Here is an 18,380-nt window from a genome sequence, read left to right on the forward strand (position 1 = left end):
AGCAGGAACTATGATAAATGCATAAGTGCATGAACTATTGCAACAAAATACGTGTCCTTACTACAGTTGATTTAGAAGTGTGTATCACGAGCATCCACAAGCCACGAATAACTGAGTCACATCTATAACATTTTGTATCATAACAATGTAACATCATTATTTAGAAATATATCGATATATTTAGTGAACCAGAAAGTATCATTTCTGTTTAAGTGATATAAAGCATTACAAATGCATTATATTTGACTTGAATGCATATTAGTTGAGGGGTTAATAAGTGTTACCAAGTTTCTTACATTGTTTTATAATTATTGATACGTGATGTCTAAGAGATTTCGGCACAATTCATTTTGTCTCTGGATAATCAGAATCAGAATCATTGCATTGAATCAGAATCTCATTGACATGGTTCATACGCTTAATAAGAAACGGAGAATGCAGTATGGTCTATTTGTAATTTATATTTGTATCCTGTTTTTGTACAAATACTAATATTTTTGTTACGTTAATTGGGCACTTGGACGATTATTTTGTGTTTTTCAATTACATATATTTTCTTGAGAGTTCAGATATTAAGTGATTTTTGTTTTTGTTTTCAGTGTTGAAAGTAATAATTTTAAACGACCACACGGGGACATTGTAGACCATCACATTTTCAGTGCTTCTTGGTTACTTCAGGCTCCTCCCACATTCAGAGGATAATTCTGTTTCGCTCGGCTTTGTTACAAAGAGGCGCAGTGAAAGACTTGAGTGGACATCATTTCGTCTGTTACCCCTTAAACAAGCAAGGACCTGGATTTTGGCACTTGGTTTCATCCTTAATTATAAAACGGGATTTTGGAGATAAGCATCCATATGCTCTGTTCACGTTGGATACAAATATGTCACTGCGGAGGATACGGAGCCCCTTTAGGATTTATATAGTCCTTGTTCTTTTGGATTGTTGCTGGGAAGCGGTGTCTGGGCAGCTCTCTTACTCTGTGTCAGAGGAGGTAAACCCGGGGACTTCTGTGGGAAATCTCGCTAAAGATCTAAATCTTAATGTACACGAATTGGAGGCACGTATGTTTCAGATTGTAAGCGGATCAAAGAGAAAATATTTCGACGTACATTTAAAAACGGGCGTTCTTTATGTCAAGGAAAGAATCGACCGTGAGGAGCTTTGTGCGAAGGCTACAACATGTACTGTCGATGTAGAGGCCGTGATAAACAATCCACTGAAGCTTTACCGATTCGAGGTAAATATAGTTGATATAAATGACAATGCACCATATTTCCCTGAGAATGTGCAGTCTCTTAACATTGCTGAAAGTACTGTGCCAGGAGGGAAATTTGGATTTATAGGGGCATCAGATCTCGATGTTGGTAAGAATAGTGTTAGTACTTACAAGCTAAGTACAAATGATTATTTTTCTTTAGAGGTGCACAAGGGGGGAGAAAGTGTGTCTGCCGAACTTGTCCTCCAGAAAGGATTAGACCGAGAAAAACAAAATACTGTAAGACTAACAGTGACTGCTGTCGACGGTGGCAATTCAGCGAAATCAGGAACGTCTCAAATCATCATTAATGTTTTAGATAATAACGACAATGCCCCGGTTTTCAGTAGTTCGCTATACAAGGCAAGGATTTCTGAGAATTTAGCAGTGGGTAAGACTGTTATAGTTTTGAATGCAACAGACGCAGATGAGGGATTAAATGCTGACATTGAATATTCATTGAGAAGTAAAGGCCAGGATCACATTTTAGATTTATTTGAAATTGATTCCAAGTCAGGTGCAATTTTAGTCAGAGGTAAGATAGATTATGAAGAAAATCTTGCGTTTGAGATCCACGCACAGGCCAGTGACAAAGGGCAGCCTCCGATGTCTGCTCATTGCAAAGTGCTGGTAGAAGTGGTGGACCTAAATGATAACGCTCCTGAGATCACTGTGACGTCACTACTAAACACTGTGAAGGAGGACGCAGAGGTAGGAACAGCTATAGCACTTGTTTCTGTGCTGGACAAAGATGGTGGGAAAAACGGTGAAGTAAAGGCAGTAATAGCAAATGATGCCCCCTTTAAATTAGACACAAATTACAAAAACTATTATTCGTTGGTAGTTAATGGTCCGCTTGACAGAGAGACTATATCCGATTACAATGTCGTTATTGTAGCGACTGATGGAGGGACTCCGCCTCTCTCCAGAACCAACATGGTGACAGTGCATGTGTCCGATGTTAATGATAACCCGCCTCACTTCTCAGAGCCGTTCGTTAATATTTATGTGAAAGAAAACAGTCCATTAGGAGCAGTAATTAAAACAGTGACTGCAGTTGATGTCGATATCAGTCAAAATGGCCAGGTTAGCTATTCCTTTTTGCAAAGTAAAAGTGACTCAGTCCCGTTATCTACAATGTTGAACATAAACTCAGAGACTGGAGATATAGTCAGCCTGCAGTCTTTTAACTATGAGGAGTTAAACACGTTTCAGTTTAAAGTCCAGGCCACAGACTCTGGTGTTCCTCCTCTCAGCAGCAACGTGACTGTGAACGTTTTAATTCTGGATGAAAATGACAATAATCCAACAATTCTCGCTCCCTATTCTGAGCACGGCTCCGTTAACAGTGAGAGCATCCCCTATTCTGCTGAGGCGGGATACTTTGTGGCAAAGATCAGGGCTGTAGACGCAGACTCTGGATACAATGCGCTGCTTTCGTATCACCTCTCTGAGCCCAAAGGAAACAACCTCTTCCGGATCGGAACCAGTAGTGGAGAAGTCAGGACTAAGAGGAGAATGAGTGACAATGACCTGAAAACTCACCCCTTGGTGGTGTTGGTTTCTGATAACGGAGAACCCTCCCTGTCAGCTACTGTCTCTATTGATGTGGTGGTGGTTGAGAGCACAGCTGACATCCAGACTCAGTTCAGACATGTGCCCACAAAGGAGGAGAGCTTCTCTGATTTGAACCTGTATCTGCTGATCGCCATTGTGTCGGTGTCGGTGATCTTTCTGCTGAGCCTCATCAGTTTAATAGCTGTCAAATGCCACAGGACAGACGGCAGTTTCAGCAGGTACAGCGCCCCAATGATCACCACCCACCCTGACGGGAGCTGGTCTTACTCTAAATCTACTCAGCAGTACGACGTGTGTTTCAGCTCAGACACAATGAAGAGTGACGTAGTGGTTTTCCCCGGACCGTTTCCGCCTGTAGATGGTGAACTGATCAGTATTAACGGAGGAGACACTTTTACCAGAACTCAGACTTTACCCAACAATGACAAGGTAAGAAACAAAATATAACGAGATAGAAAACGCTCGAAAGATGAGGCTGAAAAGGCTTCGTGTTTATATGTATTGTACAGTATGTGAAGTTAAATGACTTGTCGATACTTTCCCTCGCTGTATTCATGAATGTTTGCTTTTGCCTCAGACTTTTTTTTAAAATCTCAGTAGTAACATAAATTAGAGTAACAATTAAAGTTTGTAAATGTCATAAATCCTAACGTTTCCAAATAAGTGTTTACTGCTGTCCGTACATACATACATAATTGCAACTGGTTGTTCTTAAAACACAGTGTTGTGTGGGGTCAGGAAAGGCAGCATTTAACATGTGTCCAATGGAAAGAGGATAGGTTAGTTTTGCGCCGCATCTATTTACATATTTGTTGAAGACATCTGTATTTAAACATGAAGGATGTCCACCCCGTCTCATAACAGTTTGGGAATAAATCATAATTTACATTTCGTACGCCTGTTTCCTTTGCCGTTTTATTTTACAAAATAGGGAACTATTGCAATTTGTTTTAAGAACAACCAGTTACAATTATGTATCTATCTTCAATGTGTTGTTTTGTTTTACTCATAGTTTCCTGTCATTGTTGTATGGTTGCCTCAATCTAGCTGGCATATCAGTTAATCTCTATTGGTTTGGATAAAATAGAAAAGCAATAAAGAGAACAAAAAAAGTATAAAGATTTGTCAAAATGCATAAATTGTGATTGTTTGAAATACTTAAACATATCATTATTGATATTAAAATGCTCCTTTAACTTAGTTGTTCAATCATTTCCATTGTGTCTGTCAGTTTGAATGCAGTTCTTTCTCGTCACCACATGGGGACAGTGAAGACCGTGACATTTGTACGTTAGATTAGGATAGACAAGACTCCTCCCAGAAACAGAGGATGATGATCATGTTCTCCGGGCTTTGTTACGGGACGCAGGGCGAGAGAGGAAATGGTGAAAACATGTTCCAGTTGCCTGATCAAATTGGATGAATTCGACTTTGATTTTAATATAGCTGTTTTACGGGAGAGATTTGACTTGGACTTATTATTTTTCACGGTTGGTAGCAATCATGGATTTCTCAAACAGAACGAAGCTTTTTTGGATATATTTTGCGGTCATGCTGCTGAATTATTGCTGGGAAGCAGTGAATGGACAGCTCTCCTATTCCATATCAGAGGAGGTAAACCCGGGGGCTTCTGTTGGAAATATCGCCAAGGATCTCAATCTAAATGTCCAGGATTTAGAGTCTCGTATGTTTCAGATCGTTGCCGGAACAAAGAGAAAATATTTTGACGTACATTTAAAAACTGGTGTTCTTTATGTCGGCGCAAGAATAGACCGTGAAGAGCTTTGTGCGAAGGCTGCAAAATGTATTGTCGATGTGGAAGCCGTGATAAATGACCCACTGAAGCTTTACCGTTTCGAGGTAAATATAGTAGACATAAATGACAATGCACCTGTTTTCTCGGAGCAACAACAGTCACTAGACATTGGAGAAAATACTTTACCGGGAGTGAAATTTGGATTGATAGAGGCATCTGATTCAGATGTTGGAAAGAACGGTGTTATTACATACAAGCTCAGTAACAATGATTATTTTTCTTTAGAAATTCACAAAGTGGGAGATAGTGTGTCGGCTGAGTTAGTACTACAGAAATCCTTAGATCGAGAGCATGACTCTGTAATAAAACTCACACTAACGGCAGTGGATGGAGGAAATCCATCCAGATCGGGAACCTCACAAATCATTATCAACGTTTTGGATATTAACGACAACCACCCGGTGTTTAGTAGATCCTTGTACAAAATTCAAATTTTTGAAAACTTACCAACAGGGTATACTGTGACCACTCTTAATGCAACAGACACAGATGAGGGTTTAAACCAGGAGATAGAATACTCTTTGAGAAAAAAAGGTCAGGATCATGTTTTAGAGTTATTTGAAATTGATTCGAAATCAGGTGCAATTTTAGTCAGAGGTAAGGTCGACTATGAAGAAAATCCTGCCTTTGAGATTCACGCACAGGCCAGTGACAAAGGGCAGCCTCCGATGTCTGCTCATTGCAAAGTGCTGGTAGAAGTGGTGGACCTAAATGATAACGCTCCTGAGATCACTGTGACGTCACTACTAAACACCGTGAAGGAGGACGCAGGGGTAGGAACTGCTATAGCACTAGTTTCTGTGCTGGACAAAGATGGTGGGAAAAACGGTGAAGTAAAGGCAGTAATAGCAAATGATGCCCCCTTTAAATTAGACTCAAATTACAAAAACTATTATTCGTTGGTAGTTAATGGTCCGCTTGACAGAGAGACTATATCCGATTACAATGTCGTTATCGTAGCGACTGATGGAGGGACTCCGCCTCTCTCCAGCACCAACATAGTGACAGTGCATGTGTCTGATGTTAATGATAACCCGCCTCGCTTCTCAGAGGCGTTCGTTAATATTTATGTGAAAGAAAACAGTCCAGTAGGAACAGTAATTAAAACAGTAACTGCAGTTGATATCGATAACAGTCAAAATGGCCAGCTGAGCTATTCCTTTTTGCAAAGTAAAAGAGACTCAGTCCCGTTATCTACAATGTTGAACATAAACTCAGAGACTGGAGATATAGTCAGCCTGCTGTCTTTTAACTATGAGGAGTTAAACACGTTTCAGTTTAAAGTCCAGGCCACAGACTCTGGTGTTCCTCCTCTCAGCAGCAACGTGACTGTGAACGTTTTAATTCTGGATGAAAATGACAATAATCCAACAGTCCTCGCGCCCTATTCTGAGCACGGCTCCGTTAACAGTGAGAGCATCCCCTATTCTGCTGAGGCGGGATACTTTGTGGCAAAGATCAGGGCTGTGGACGCAGACTCTGGATACAATGCGCTGCTTTCGTATCACCTCTCTGAGCCCAAAGGAAACAACCTCTTCCGGATCGGAACCAGTAGCGGAGAAATCAGGACTAAGAGGAGAATGAGTGACAATGACCTGAAAACTCACCCCTTGGTGGTGTTGGTTTCTGATAACGGAGAGCCCTCCCTGTCAGCTACTGTCTCTATTGATGTGGTGGTGGTTGAAAGCACAGCTGACATCCAGACTCAGTTCAGACATGTGCCCACAAAGGAGGAGAGCTTCTCTGATTTGAACCTGTATCTGCTGATCGCCATTGTGTCGGTGTCAGTGATCTTTCTGCTGAGCCTCATCAGTTTAATAGCTGTCAAATGCCACAGGACAGACGGCAGTTTCAGCAGGTACAGCGCCCCAATGATCACCACCCACCCTGACGGGAGCTGGTCTTACTCTAAATCTACTCAGCAGTACGACGTGTGTTTCAGCTCAGACACAATGAAGAGTGACGTAGTGGTTTTCCCCGGACCGTTTCCGCCTGTAGATGGTGAACTGATCAGTATTAACGGAGGAGACACTTTTACCAGAACTCAGACTTTACCCAACAATGACAAGGTAAGAAACAAAATATAACGAGATAGAAAACGCTCGAAAGATGAGGCTGAAAAGGCTTCGTGTTTATATGTATTGTACAGTATGTGAAGTTAAATGACTTGTCGATACTTTCCCTCGCTGTATTCATGAATGTTTGCTTTTGCCTCAGACTTTTTTTTAAAATCTCAGTAGTAACATAAATTAGAGTAACAATTAAAGTTTGTAAATGTCATAAATCCTAACGTTTCCAAATAAATGTTTACGGCTGTCCGTGGTGCTAGAATAGCGCCACAGTGTTGTTTGGGGTCAGGAAATGCAGCATTTAACATGTGTCCAATGGAAAGAGGATAGGTTAGTTTTGCGCCGCATCTATTTGCATATTTGTTTAAGACATCTGTATTTAAACATGAAGGATGCCCACCCCGTCTCATAACAGTTTGGGAATAAATCATAATTTACATTTTGTACGCCTGTTTCCTTTGCCGTTTTATTTTACAAAATAGGGAACTATTGCAATTTGTTTTAAGAACAACCAGTTATAATTATGTATGTATCTTCAATGTGTTGTTTTGTTTTACTCATAGTTTCCTGTCATTGTTGTATGGTTGCCTCAATCTAGCTGGCATATCAGTTCATCTCTATTGGTTTTGATAAAATAGAAAAGCAATAAAGAGAACAAAAAAAGTATAAAGATTTGTCAAAATGCATAAATTGTGATTGTTTGAAATACTTAAACATATCATTATTGATATTAAAATGCTCCTTTAACTTAGTTGTTCAATCATTTCCATTGTGTCTGTCAGTTTGAATGCAGTTCTTTCTCGTCACCACATGGGGACAGTGAAGACCGTGACATTTGTACGTTAGATTAGGATATACAAGACTCCTCCCAGAAACAGAGGATGATGATCATGTTCTCCGGGCTTTGTTACGGGACACAGGGCGAGAAAGGAAATGGTGAAAACGTATTCCAGTTGCGTGATGATCAAATTGGAGGAATTGGACTTTGATTTTAATATAGCTGTTTTGCAGGAGTGATTTGACTTGGACTTATTATTTTTCTCGGTTGGTAGCAATCATGGATTTCTCAAACAGAACGAGGCTTTTTTGGATATATGTTGCGGTCATGCTGCTGAATTATTGCTGGGAAGCAGTGAATGGACAGCTCTCCTATTCCCTATCAGAGGAGGTAAACCCGGGGGCTTCTGTTGGAAATATCGCCAAGGATCTCAATCTAAATGTCCAGGATTTAGAGTCTCGTATGTTTCAGATCGTTGCCGGAACAAAGAGAAAATATTTCGACGTACATTTAAAAACTGGTGTTCTTTATGTCGGCGCAAGAATAGACCGTGAAGAGCTTTGTGCGAAGGCTGCAAAATGTACTGTCGATGTAGAAGCCGTGATAAATGACCCACTAAAGCTTTACCGTTTCGAGGTAAACATAGTAGACATAAATGACAATGCACCTGTTTTCTCTGAGCAATTGCAGTCACTAGACATTGCCGAAAGTACTTTACCGGGAGTGAAATTTGGATTGATAGAGGCATCTGATTCAGATGTTGGAAAGAACGGTGTTACTACATACAAGCTCAGTAACAATGATTATTTTTCTTTAGAAATTCACAAAGGGGGAGATAGTGTGTCGGCTGAGTTAGTACTACAGAAATCCTTAGATCGAGAGCATGACTCTGTAATAAAACTAACACTAACGGCAGTGGATGGAGGAAATCCATCCAGATCGGGAACCTCACAAATCATTATCAACGTTTTGGATAGTAACGACAACCACCCGGTGTTTAGTAAAAACCTCTACAAAGTTAAAATGTTTGAAAACCTACAAGCAGGGTATACTGTAATAGTTCTGAATGCAACAGACGCAGATGAGGGATTAAATGCTGACATTGAATATTCATTAAGAAGTAAAGGCCAGGATCACATTTTACAGTTATTTGAAATCAATTCTAAGTCAGGTGCAATTTTAGTCAGAGGTAAGATCGACTATGAAGAAAATCCTGCCTTTGAGATTCACGCACAGGCCAGTGACAAAGGGCAGCCTCCGATGTCTGCTCATTGCAAAGTGCTGGTAGAAGTGGTGGACCTAAATGATAACGCTCCTGAGATCACTGTGACGTCACTACTAAACACTGTGAAAGAGGACGCAAAGGTAGGAACTGCGATAGCACTTGTTTCTGTGCTGGACAAAGATGGTGGGGAAAACGGTGAAGTAAAGGCAGTAATAGCAAATGATGTCCCCTTTAAATTAGACACAAATTACAAAAACTATTATTCGTTGGTAGTTAATGGTCCGCTTGACAGAGAGACTATATCTGAGTACAATGTCGTTATTGTAGCGACTGATGGAGGGACTCCACCTCTCTCCAGAACCAATATAGTGACAGTGCATGTGTCCGATGTTAATGATAACCCGCCTCACTTCTCAGAGCCATTCATTAATATTTATGTGAAAGAAAACAGTCCATTAGGAACAGTAATTAAAACAGTGACTGCAGTTGATGTCGATATCAGTCAAAATGGCCAGGTTAGCTATTCCTTTTTGCAAAGTAAAAGTGACTCAGTCCCGTTATCTACAATGTTGAACATAAACTCAGAGACTGGAGATATAGTCAGCCTGCAGTCTTTTAACTATGAGGAGTTAAACACGTTTCAGTTTAAAGTCCAGGCCACAGACTCTGGTGTTCCTCCTCTCAGCAGCAACGTGACTGTGAACGTTTTAATTCTGGATGAAAATGACAACAATCCAACAATTCTCGCGCCATATTCTGAGCACGGCTCCGTTAACAGTGAGAGCATCCCCTATTCTGCTGAGGCGGGATACTTTGTGGCAAAGATCAGGGCTGTAGACGCAGACTCTGGATACAATGCGCTGCTTTCGTATCACCTCTCTGAGCCCAAAGGAAACAACCTCTTCCGGATTGGAACCAGTAGCGGAGAAATCAGGACTAAGAGGAGAATGAGTGACAATGACCTGAAAACTCACCCCTTGGTGGTGTTGGTTTCTGATAACGGAGAACCCTCCCTGTCAGCTACTGTCTCTATTGATGTGGTGGTGGTTGAAAGCACAGCTGACATCCAGACTCAGTTCAGACATGTGCCCACAAAGGAGGAGAGCTTCTCAGATTTTAACCTGTATCTGCTGATCGCCATTGTGTCGGTGTCAGTGATATTTCTGCTGAGCCTCATCAGTTTAATAGCTGTCAAATGCCACAGGACAGATGGCAGTTTCAGCAGGTACAGCGCCCCAATGATCACCACCCACCCTGACGGGAGCTGGTCTTACTCTAAATCTACTCAGCAGTACGACGTGTGTTTCAGCTCAGACACAATGAAGAGTGACGTAGTGGTTTTCCCCGGCCCGTTTCCGCCTGTAGATGGTGAACTGATCAGTATTAACGGAGGAGATACTTTTACCAGAACTCAGACTTTACCCAACACAGACAAGGTAAGAAATGAAATAGGCCTACATTAAATCATTGCTGTACGTGTGCTGTTAATAGAGCATATTGCTACGACATGTCATGGTTTGAACTAAGTCAGGTTAGAGACATGTGTGCTAACGGTCATGGCTTTTACATGGACTCTACTTTTTATTTAAGACGGAATCTATATAAAGAAAAGCAAAGATGGTAACTGAATTTGTAGCTTACTATGAATTTGTTGATGGTTTTTACATTGCTGTAAATGTGGTTGTTGATTTGCAATCTGTGTGTAACTCGCTATCCACGGTGCTGAACTAAATGGTTTAAACGTGCCTTCCATTTTCAGAAAATGATGCAAAATCTCCTTGTTGAGATATAGAGTTTTTAAAATAATATATAATTACGAATATATTTTTGCAACAACTCTTGAACAATATGATATGGCATAGTGTTTCACCAATATAACTGTCCGTGTAATATTAACGCTACAAGGATTTGCTTAAAACTTCAGTTAATATTTAAAAACAGCTTGTGTTAAAAAAAAAAGACTTAATTCATATCAAATGGAGGTCAGTAATAATCAGTGTGGTCAGCGTAGTAGTTTAATATTTGAGTCATTTTCTTTTGAAATCTCTTCACGAACATTGAGAATGTTCACACATTTGAAATGTGTTTGGTTTGATTTGAGGTGTAGTTCTAAAATCGGTCCACAGGGGGACACTGTAGACCGTCACATCTTGAAGGTCTCTATGTGGCACGGGGCTCCTCCCAGATTCAGCGGATGATCCATCTCTGAGCTTTGTTACAAAGAGAGGTCGGACGACAAAAGAACGGTTGTCTTGTTTGGTCAAAGAAATGCCGTAATATTTGTTGGAAATATCTTTCTGTATCTTATTTTCATAGTTGCCGTTGCGTACTGTTGAGAATTGCCTACATGCTTCTTTTCGATGTATGGAATAATGAATTTGCCGAGCAGAACGAGCTGGATATATCTCCTGGTCGTGCTGCTGGAGTGTTTCTGTGAAGCGGTGTCTGGGCAGCTGTCTTACTCCGTCTCAGAGGAGGTCAATCTGGGGACTGTTGTGGGAAATATCGCTAAAGATCTGAACATCAATGTCCAGGATTTGGAGCCCCGCATGTTTCAGATCGTTGCAGGATCTAAGAGGAAATACTTCGAGGTAAATCTAAAGACTGGTGCCCTGTACGTTGACGAGAGAATAGACAGAGAGGAGCTCTGCGGCGACGAGAACAAATGTTCCCTCAGTGTAGAAGCAGTAATTAATAACCCTTTAAAACTGTACCGGATTGAAATCATAATCTTAGACGTGAATGATAATTCACCGTCATTTCCCAGCTCCTCCCAGGAAATTAACATAACTGAGATTACAGCAGCAGCGTCTAAATTCCCATTGCAAAAGGCTCACGATGCAGATGTTGGTAGAAATACTGTAAACAGCTACAAGCTTAGCCAAAATGAACATTTCTCTCTCGCTACTCACAAAGGAGATAGTATATCTGTTGAATTACTGCTTCAGAAAGTTTTAGACAGTGAAAAACAATCCGTGATTCGACTCATACTGACTGCTAATGATGGGGGAACTCCTGCTAAATCAGGCACAATGGTCATTATAGTGAATATTTTGGACATTAATGATAACGCTCCTGTATTCAGTCAAACTCTTTACAAAGCCAGTGTGTATGAGAACGCCAAGATTGGAACATCGATAATAACACTGAATGCTACTGACTTAGATGCAGGCCAAAATGGAAAAATTGTGTACTCATTCAGTAAAATAGACCGTTTGACCAAAACTGATCTGTTTGATATTGATGAAAAAACCGGGACTGTAACAAATAAAAAGAATATAGACTTTGAAGAAAACAATGCTTTTGAGATTAGAGTACAAGCAAGTGACGGAGCTTCCTCACCGATGACATCACATGCAAAATTATTGATTGAGGTTTTAGACGTCAACGACAATGCCCCTGAAATGTCAGTGACTTCTCTGTTAAACACCGTGAAGGAGGATGCAGCCATAGGCACCGCCATTGCACTCGTTTCAGTATTTGATAAAGACGGAGGTAAAAATGGGATAGTGAACTGTAAAATGTCCAATAATGTTCCTTTTAAATTAGAGTCAAATTACAAGAATTACTATTCGTTGGTGGTGGACGGTCCTCTTGACAGAGAGAGTGAGTCTCAATACAACATCAGCATCACTGCTACTGATGAGGGCCGCCCACCTCTCTCCAGCACGAGCGTTATTAATGTGCACGTGTCAGATGTGAATGATAATAAACCTCTATTTACAGAAAACATAATCAATATATATGTGAAAGAAAACAGTCCGGTAGGAGGACTAATAAAAATAGTTTCAGCTATTGATGCAGACAACAATCAAAATGGTCAGGTGAGCTACTCCATTTTACAAAGTAACAGTAACTCGTTGCCTCTCTCTGCGATGGTGAACATCAACTCAGAGACTGGAGATATAGTCAGCCTGCAGTCTTTTAACTATGAGGAGTTAAACACGTTTCAGTTTAAAGTCCAGGCCACAGACTCTGGTGTTCCTCCTCTCAGCAGCAACGTGACTGTGAACGTTTTAATTCTGGATGAAAATGACAATAATCCAACAGTCCTCGCGCCCTATTCTGAGCATGGCTCCGTTAACAGTGAGAGCATCCCCTATTCTGCTGAGGCGGGATACTTTGTGGCAAAGATCAGGGCTGTAGACGCAGACTCTGGATACAATGCGCTGCTTTCGTATCACCTCTCTGAGCCCAAAGGAAACAACCTCTTCCGGATTGGAACCAGTAGCGGAGAAATCAGGACTAAGAGGAGAATGAGTGACAATGACCTGAAAACTCACCCCTTGGTGGTGTTGGTTTCTGATAACGGAGAACCCTCCCTGTCAGCTACTGTGTCTATTGATGTGGTGGTGGTGGAAAGCACAGCTGACATCCAGACTCAGTTCAGACATGTGCCCATACAGGAGGAGAGCTTCTCTGATTTGAACCTGTATCTGCTGATCGCCATTGTGTCGGTGTCAGTGATCTTTCTGCTGAGCCTCATCAGTTTAATAGCTGTCAAATGCCACAGGACAGACGGCAGTTTCAGCAGGTACAGCGCCCCAATGATCACCACCCACCCTGACGGGAGCTGGTCTTACTCTAAGTCTACTCAGCAGTACGACGTGTGTTTCAGCTCAGACACAATGAAGAGTGACGTAGTGGTTTTCCCCGGCCCGTTTCCGCCTGTAGATGGTGAACTGATCAGTATTAACGGAGGAGACACTTTTACCAGAACTCAGACTTTACCCAACACAGACAAGGTAAGAAATTAAATACATTAAAGCGTTGCTGCACATGTTCTGTTTATAGAGAAAATGGCTACCATATAACGTGCTTTTAACCAAGTCAGTTGAGAGACGTGTGCGGTCATGGCATGTACATGGACTCCCCTTTTTATTTAAAGGTAACATGTCATGCTTTTCTGGTTATTACCCGTCCCCTTGTGTGTTATGTAGCTTTGTATGCATGTAAACGGTCTGCAGGGTCACAAACCCTTAAAGTACACTCTGTAGCGAGTAAAACTGTAACACAGAAAATACCTGTCTATGCTGCCTCAGAACGCCTTGTTGGGGATTTCTCTTTGTCCATTGTTTACTTCTTGGGTATAGTGAAGTATTTCGGGTATAGTGACGTAACGTAACGTCCTCAGAGCCATTATGTTAGGACCAATCTGTAGACTTCCTCACACACACACTCGGCGGGACGTTGTGAGGCTCACTTTTGCAAGGAGCGGGACACTGTGAGCAGGCTCACTGCAGTGGGGTCGCCGAGACAGCGAGACACAGCGGAACTCAGCCTGGGCACACACACTCAAACTCCCAGCCAGGTTGTGGTTGTGTGTGTGTTTCGGGCTATAGGTCTCGCTGTCTCGCAGACGGCCACTGGGCTCACAGGGAGGGAGGGGGGGGGGGGCAGTAGCTCCAACAAGCCATTTAGGACAGAGAGTGAATGCAAATACTATACAGAGATGCTGTATGAGAAACCAATGTGAGTTTGGAAAATTGCACAATATACATTTATTTTAGTATACCTCAACAATGGAATTATGAGCTTTAGAAATGGCCATGACATGGGACCTTTAAGACGGCATTTATATCAAGAACAGCAATGATGGTTATTTAGTTTGTAGCTTGATATTCATTTGTTGAGGATTTGTACATTGCTGTAAAGTTCGGTTGTTGATTTGCAATCTATGTGTTAGTCGCTATCCGTGGTGCTGAACTACATGTGTTGTTGCAGTTAAACTTGCCTTGAATTCTCAGAAAATAATGCAAAATCTTCTTGCTGTAATGCAGAGTTTTAAAAAATATATTTACGAATATATTTTGCAACAACTCTTGAACAATATGTCATATAGCAAAGTGTTTGTCCAATATAACCATCCATGTAATATTTGCAGTCAATTGCAATTCAGTTTTACAAAGTAATTGCATTTCTGTTTTTACCTAAACCATTATGTCATAGACAGTGCTGTACGTATTTGCTTAAAACTTCAGTTAATATTTAAAACAGGCTCTATTCAAAAAAACTATTAATTCATACAATATATACATGTCAGTATTCCGTGGGGTAAACGTTGTAGTTTAATAGTTGAGGCTCAATTTATTTGCTATCTCTTGACGAACATTGAGAATGCTCACACATTTGAAATTTGTTTTGTTTGATTTGAGGTGTAGTTCTAAAATCGGTCCACAGGGGGACACTGTAGACCGTCACATCTTGACGGTCTCTATGCGGCTCGGGGCTCCTCCCAGATTCAGCGGATTGATCCATCTCTGGGCTTTGTTACAAAGAGAGGTCGGACGACAAAGAGCGGTTGTCTTGTTTGGTCGTGGAAATGCCGTAATATTTGTTGGAAATATCTTCCTGGATGGTTTTTTAATAGTTGCCGTTATTGTTCAGATTTGCCTATATGCTCCTTCTCGATGTGTGGAATAATGAATTTGCCGAACAGAACGAGCTGGATATATCTCCTGGTCGTGCTGCTGGAGTGTTTCTGTGAAGCGGTGTCTGGGCAGCTCTCTTACTCCGTCTCAGAGGAGGTCAATCTGGGGACTGTTGTGGGAAATATCGCTAAAGATCTGAATATTAACGTCCAGGATTTGGAGCCCCGCATGTTTCAGATCGTTGCAGGATCTAAGAGGAAATACTTCGAGGTAAATCTAAAGACTGGTGCACTGTACGTTAACGAGAGAATAGACAGAGAGGAGCTCTGCGGCGACGAGAACAAATGTTCCCTCAGTGTAGAAGCAGTAATTAATAACCCATTAAAACTGTACCGGATTGAAATCATAATCTTAGATGTGAATGATAATTCACCGTTATTTCGAAGCACGTCCCAGATTATTAACATAACTGAGAACACAGCAGCGGCGGCTAAATTCCCCTTGCAAAGAGCTCACGATGCAGACGTCGGTAGAAATACTGTAAACAGCTACAAGCTTAGCCAAAATGAACACTTCTCTCTCGCTACTCATAAAGGAGATAGTGTAACTCCAGAATTACTGCTTCAGAAAGTTTTAGACAGAGAAAAACAGTCTGTAATCCAACTCATACTGACTGCTATTGATGGAGGAACTCATGCTAAATCAGGCAGTATGACTATAATAGTGAATGTGTTGGACATTAATGATAATACTCCTGTATTCAGTCAAACTCTGTACAAAGCCAGTGTGTATGAGAACGTAAAGATAGGATCACAAATAATCACACTAAATGCCACTGATGTAGATGTAGGTAACAACGGGAAAGTATCATATTCATTTCTTGAAATAGACCAGGGGAAACAAAGTGATCTTTTTGCTATAGACCAAACTACGGGAACTGTAACAAATAAAAAGAATATAGACTTTGAAGAGAATAATGCCTTTGAGATTAGAGTACAAGCCATTGATGGAGCATATTATCCTCTCACCTCAAACACCAAATTATTGATTGAAGTTTTAGACGTCAACGACAATGCCCCTGAAATGTCAGTGACTTCTCTGTTAAACACCGTGAAGGAGGATGCAGCCATAGGCACCGCCATTGCACTTGTTTCAGTATTTGATAAAGACGGAGGTAAAAATGGGATGGTGAACTGTAAAATGTCCAATAATGTTCCTTTTAAATTAGAATCAAATTACAAGAATTACTATTCGTTGGTGGTGGACGGTCCTCTTGACAGAGAGAGTGCGTCTCAATACAACATAAGCATCACTGCTACTGATGAGGGCCGCCCACCTCTCTCCAGCACGAGCTTTATTAATGTGCACGTGTCAGATGTGAATGATAATAAACCTCTATTCACAGAAAACATAATCAATGTATATGTGAAAGAAAACAGTCCGGTAGGAGCAGTAATAAAAACCGTTACAGCAATTGATGCAGACAACAATCAAAATGGTCAGGTGAGCTACTCCATTTTACAAAGTAACAGTAACTCGTTGCCTCTCTCTACGATGGTGAACATCAACTCAGAGACTGGAGATATAGTCAGCCTGCAGTCTTTTAACTATGAGGAGTTAAACACGTTTCAGTTTAAAGTCCAGGCCACAGACTCTGGTGTCCCTCCTCTCAGCAGCAACGTGACTGTGAACGTTTTAATTCTGGATGAAAATGACAATAATCCAACAGTCCTCGCGCCCTATTCTGAGCACGGCTCCGTTAACAGTGAGAGCATCCCCTATTCTGCTGAGGCGGGATACTTTGTGGCAAATATCAGGGCTGTAGACGCAGACTCTGGATACAATGCGCTGCTTTCGTATCACCTCTCTGAGCCCAAAGGAAACAACCTCTTCCGGATTGGAACCAGTAGCGGAGAAATCAGGACTAAGAGGAGAATGAGTGACAATGACCTGAAAACTCACCCCTTGGTGGTGTTGGTTTCTGATAACGGAGAGCCCTCCCTGTCAGCTACTGTGTCTATTGATGTGGTGGTGGTTGAAAGCACAGCTGACATCCAGACTCAGTTCAGACATGTGCCCATACAGGAGGAGAGCTTCTCTGATTTGAACCTGTATCTGCTGATCGCCATTGTGTCGGTGTCGGTGATCTTTCTGCTGAGCCTCATCAGTTTAATAGCTGTCAAATGCCACAGGACGGACGGCAGTTTCAGCAGGTACAGCGCCCCAATGATCACCACCCACCCTGACGGGAGCTGGTCTTACTCTAAATCTACTCAGCAGTACGACGTGTGTTTCAGCTCAGACACAATGAAGAGTGACGTAGTGGTTTTCCCCGGACCGTTTCCGCCTGTAGATGGTGAACTGATCAGTATTAACGGAGGAGACACTTTTACCAGAACTCAGACTTTACCCAACACAGACAAGGTAAGAAATTAAATACATAACATCGTTGCTGTACGTGTTCTTTTTGAACAGAAAATGGCTGTGATATGACGTGGTTTTAAGTCATTTTAGAGACGTGTTTGCTAACGGTCATGGGCGGCATTTACACGGACTCTCCTTTTCATTTAAGAGGGAATGTTTATCAAGAACAGCAATGATGGTTATTCAGTTTGTAGCTTGATATTAATGTGTTGATATTTTTACATTGCTGTAAAGTTTGGTTGTTTATTTGCAATCAGTGTTTTAGTCGCTATCCGTGGTGCTCAACTACATGTGTTGTTGCAGTTGAACTTTCGTTAAATTCTAAGAAAATAATGCAAAATCTCCTTGTTGTAATGCGGAGTTTTTTAAAAATATATTTAGGAATATATTTTTGCAACCATTTTTGATCAAAATGTAATATGGCAAATTGTTCATCCAAATATAACTGTTAATGTAATATTTGCAGTCAATTAAAATTCAGTTTTTAAAAAAAAAAAGTATGTTGCATTCCTGTATTGACTTAAACCATTATCGAATTGACACTGCTATAAGCATTTACTTAAAACTTCAATTCATATTTAAAAACAGGCCCTTAAAAAAACAACACTTCATTCATACAATATACATGTCAGTAATCAGTGTGGTAAACGCTGTAGTTTAATATTTGAGTCTCTATTTGTTTGCAATTTCTTGACAAACAAAGAGAATGTTCACACATTTACTATTTGTTTTATGTTTGATTTGAGGTGTAGTTCTAAAATCGGTCCACAGGGGGACACTGTAGACCGTCAGATCTTGACGGTCTATACGTGGCTCGGGGCTCCTCCCAGATTCAGCGGATGATCCATCTCTGGGCTTTGTTA

The 18,380-nt window shown here is 41.1% G+C and overlaps 4 protein-coding genes across 15 annotated transcripts in view; all 4 read left to right on the forward strand.

The window, feature by feature from the left end:
• LOC307031494 (protocadherin alpha-C2-like) overlaps positions 1–18,380 on the forward strand; it is a gene marked incomplete at its 5' end in the record, with an annotated part of 199,614 nt that overhangs the window by 67,360 nt on the left and 113,874 nt on the right. The gene's annotated exons all lie outside the window — the stretch shown is intronic.
• LOC307031527 (protocadherin alpha-3-like) lies at positions 558–6,916 on the forward strand. Its single transcript, XM_079668719.1, has 2 exons — positions 558–1,773; positions 5,230–6,916. Exons 1-2 carry the CDS (start codon positions 882–884, stop codon positions 6,735–6,737), a joined length of 2,400 nt encoding a protein of 799 aa, XP_079524845.1. The 5' UTR covers positions 558–881; the 3' UTR covers positions 6,738–6,916.
• On the forward strand, positions 7,681–10,920 carry LOC307034540 (protocadherin alpha-9-like; the record flags this gene model as incomplete). Its single annotated transcript, XM_079673366.1, has 2 exons — positions 7,681–10,158; positions 10,849–10,920. Exons 1-2 carry the CDS (start codon positions 7,777–7,779, stop codon positions 10,918–10,920), a joined length of 2,454 nt encoding a protein of 817 aa, XP_079529492.1. The 5' UTR covers positions 7,681–7,776.
• LOC307034541 (uncharacterized protein) lies at positions 10,876–18,360 on the forward strand (the record flags this gene model as incomplete). Its single annotated transcript, XM_079673367.1, has 3 exons — positions 10,876–13,467; positions 14,962–17,517; positions 18,289–18,360. Exons 1-3 carry the CDS (start codon positions 11,083–11,085, stop codon positions 18,358–18,360), a joined length of 5,013 nt encoding a protein of 1,670 aa, XP_079529493.1. The 5' UTR covers positions 10,876–11,082.

This window comes from Notothenia rossii (assembly GCF_949606895.1).
Source record: "Notothenia rossii genome assembly, chromosome: 3".
NCBI lineage: Eukaryota > Metazoa > Chordata > Actinopteri > Perciformes > Nototheniidae > Notothenia > Notothenia rossii.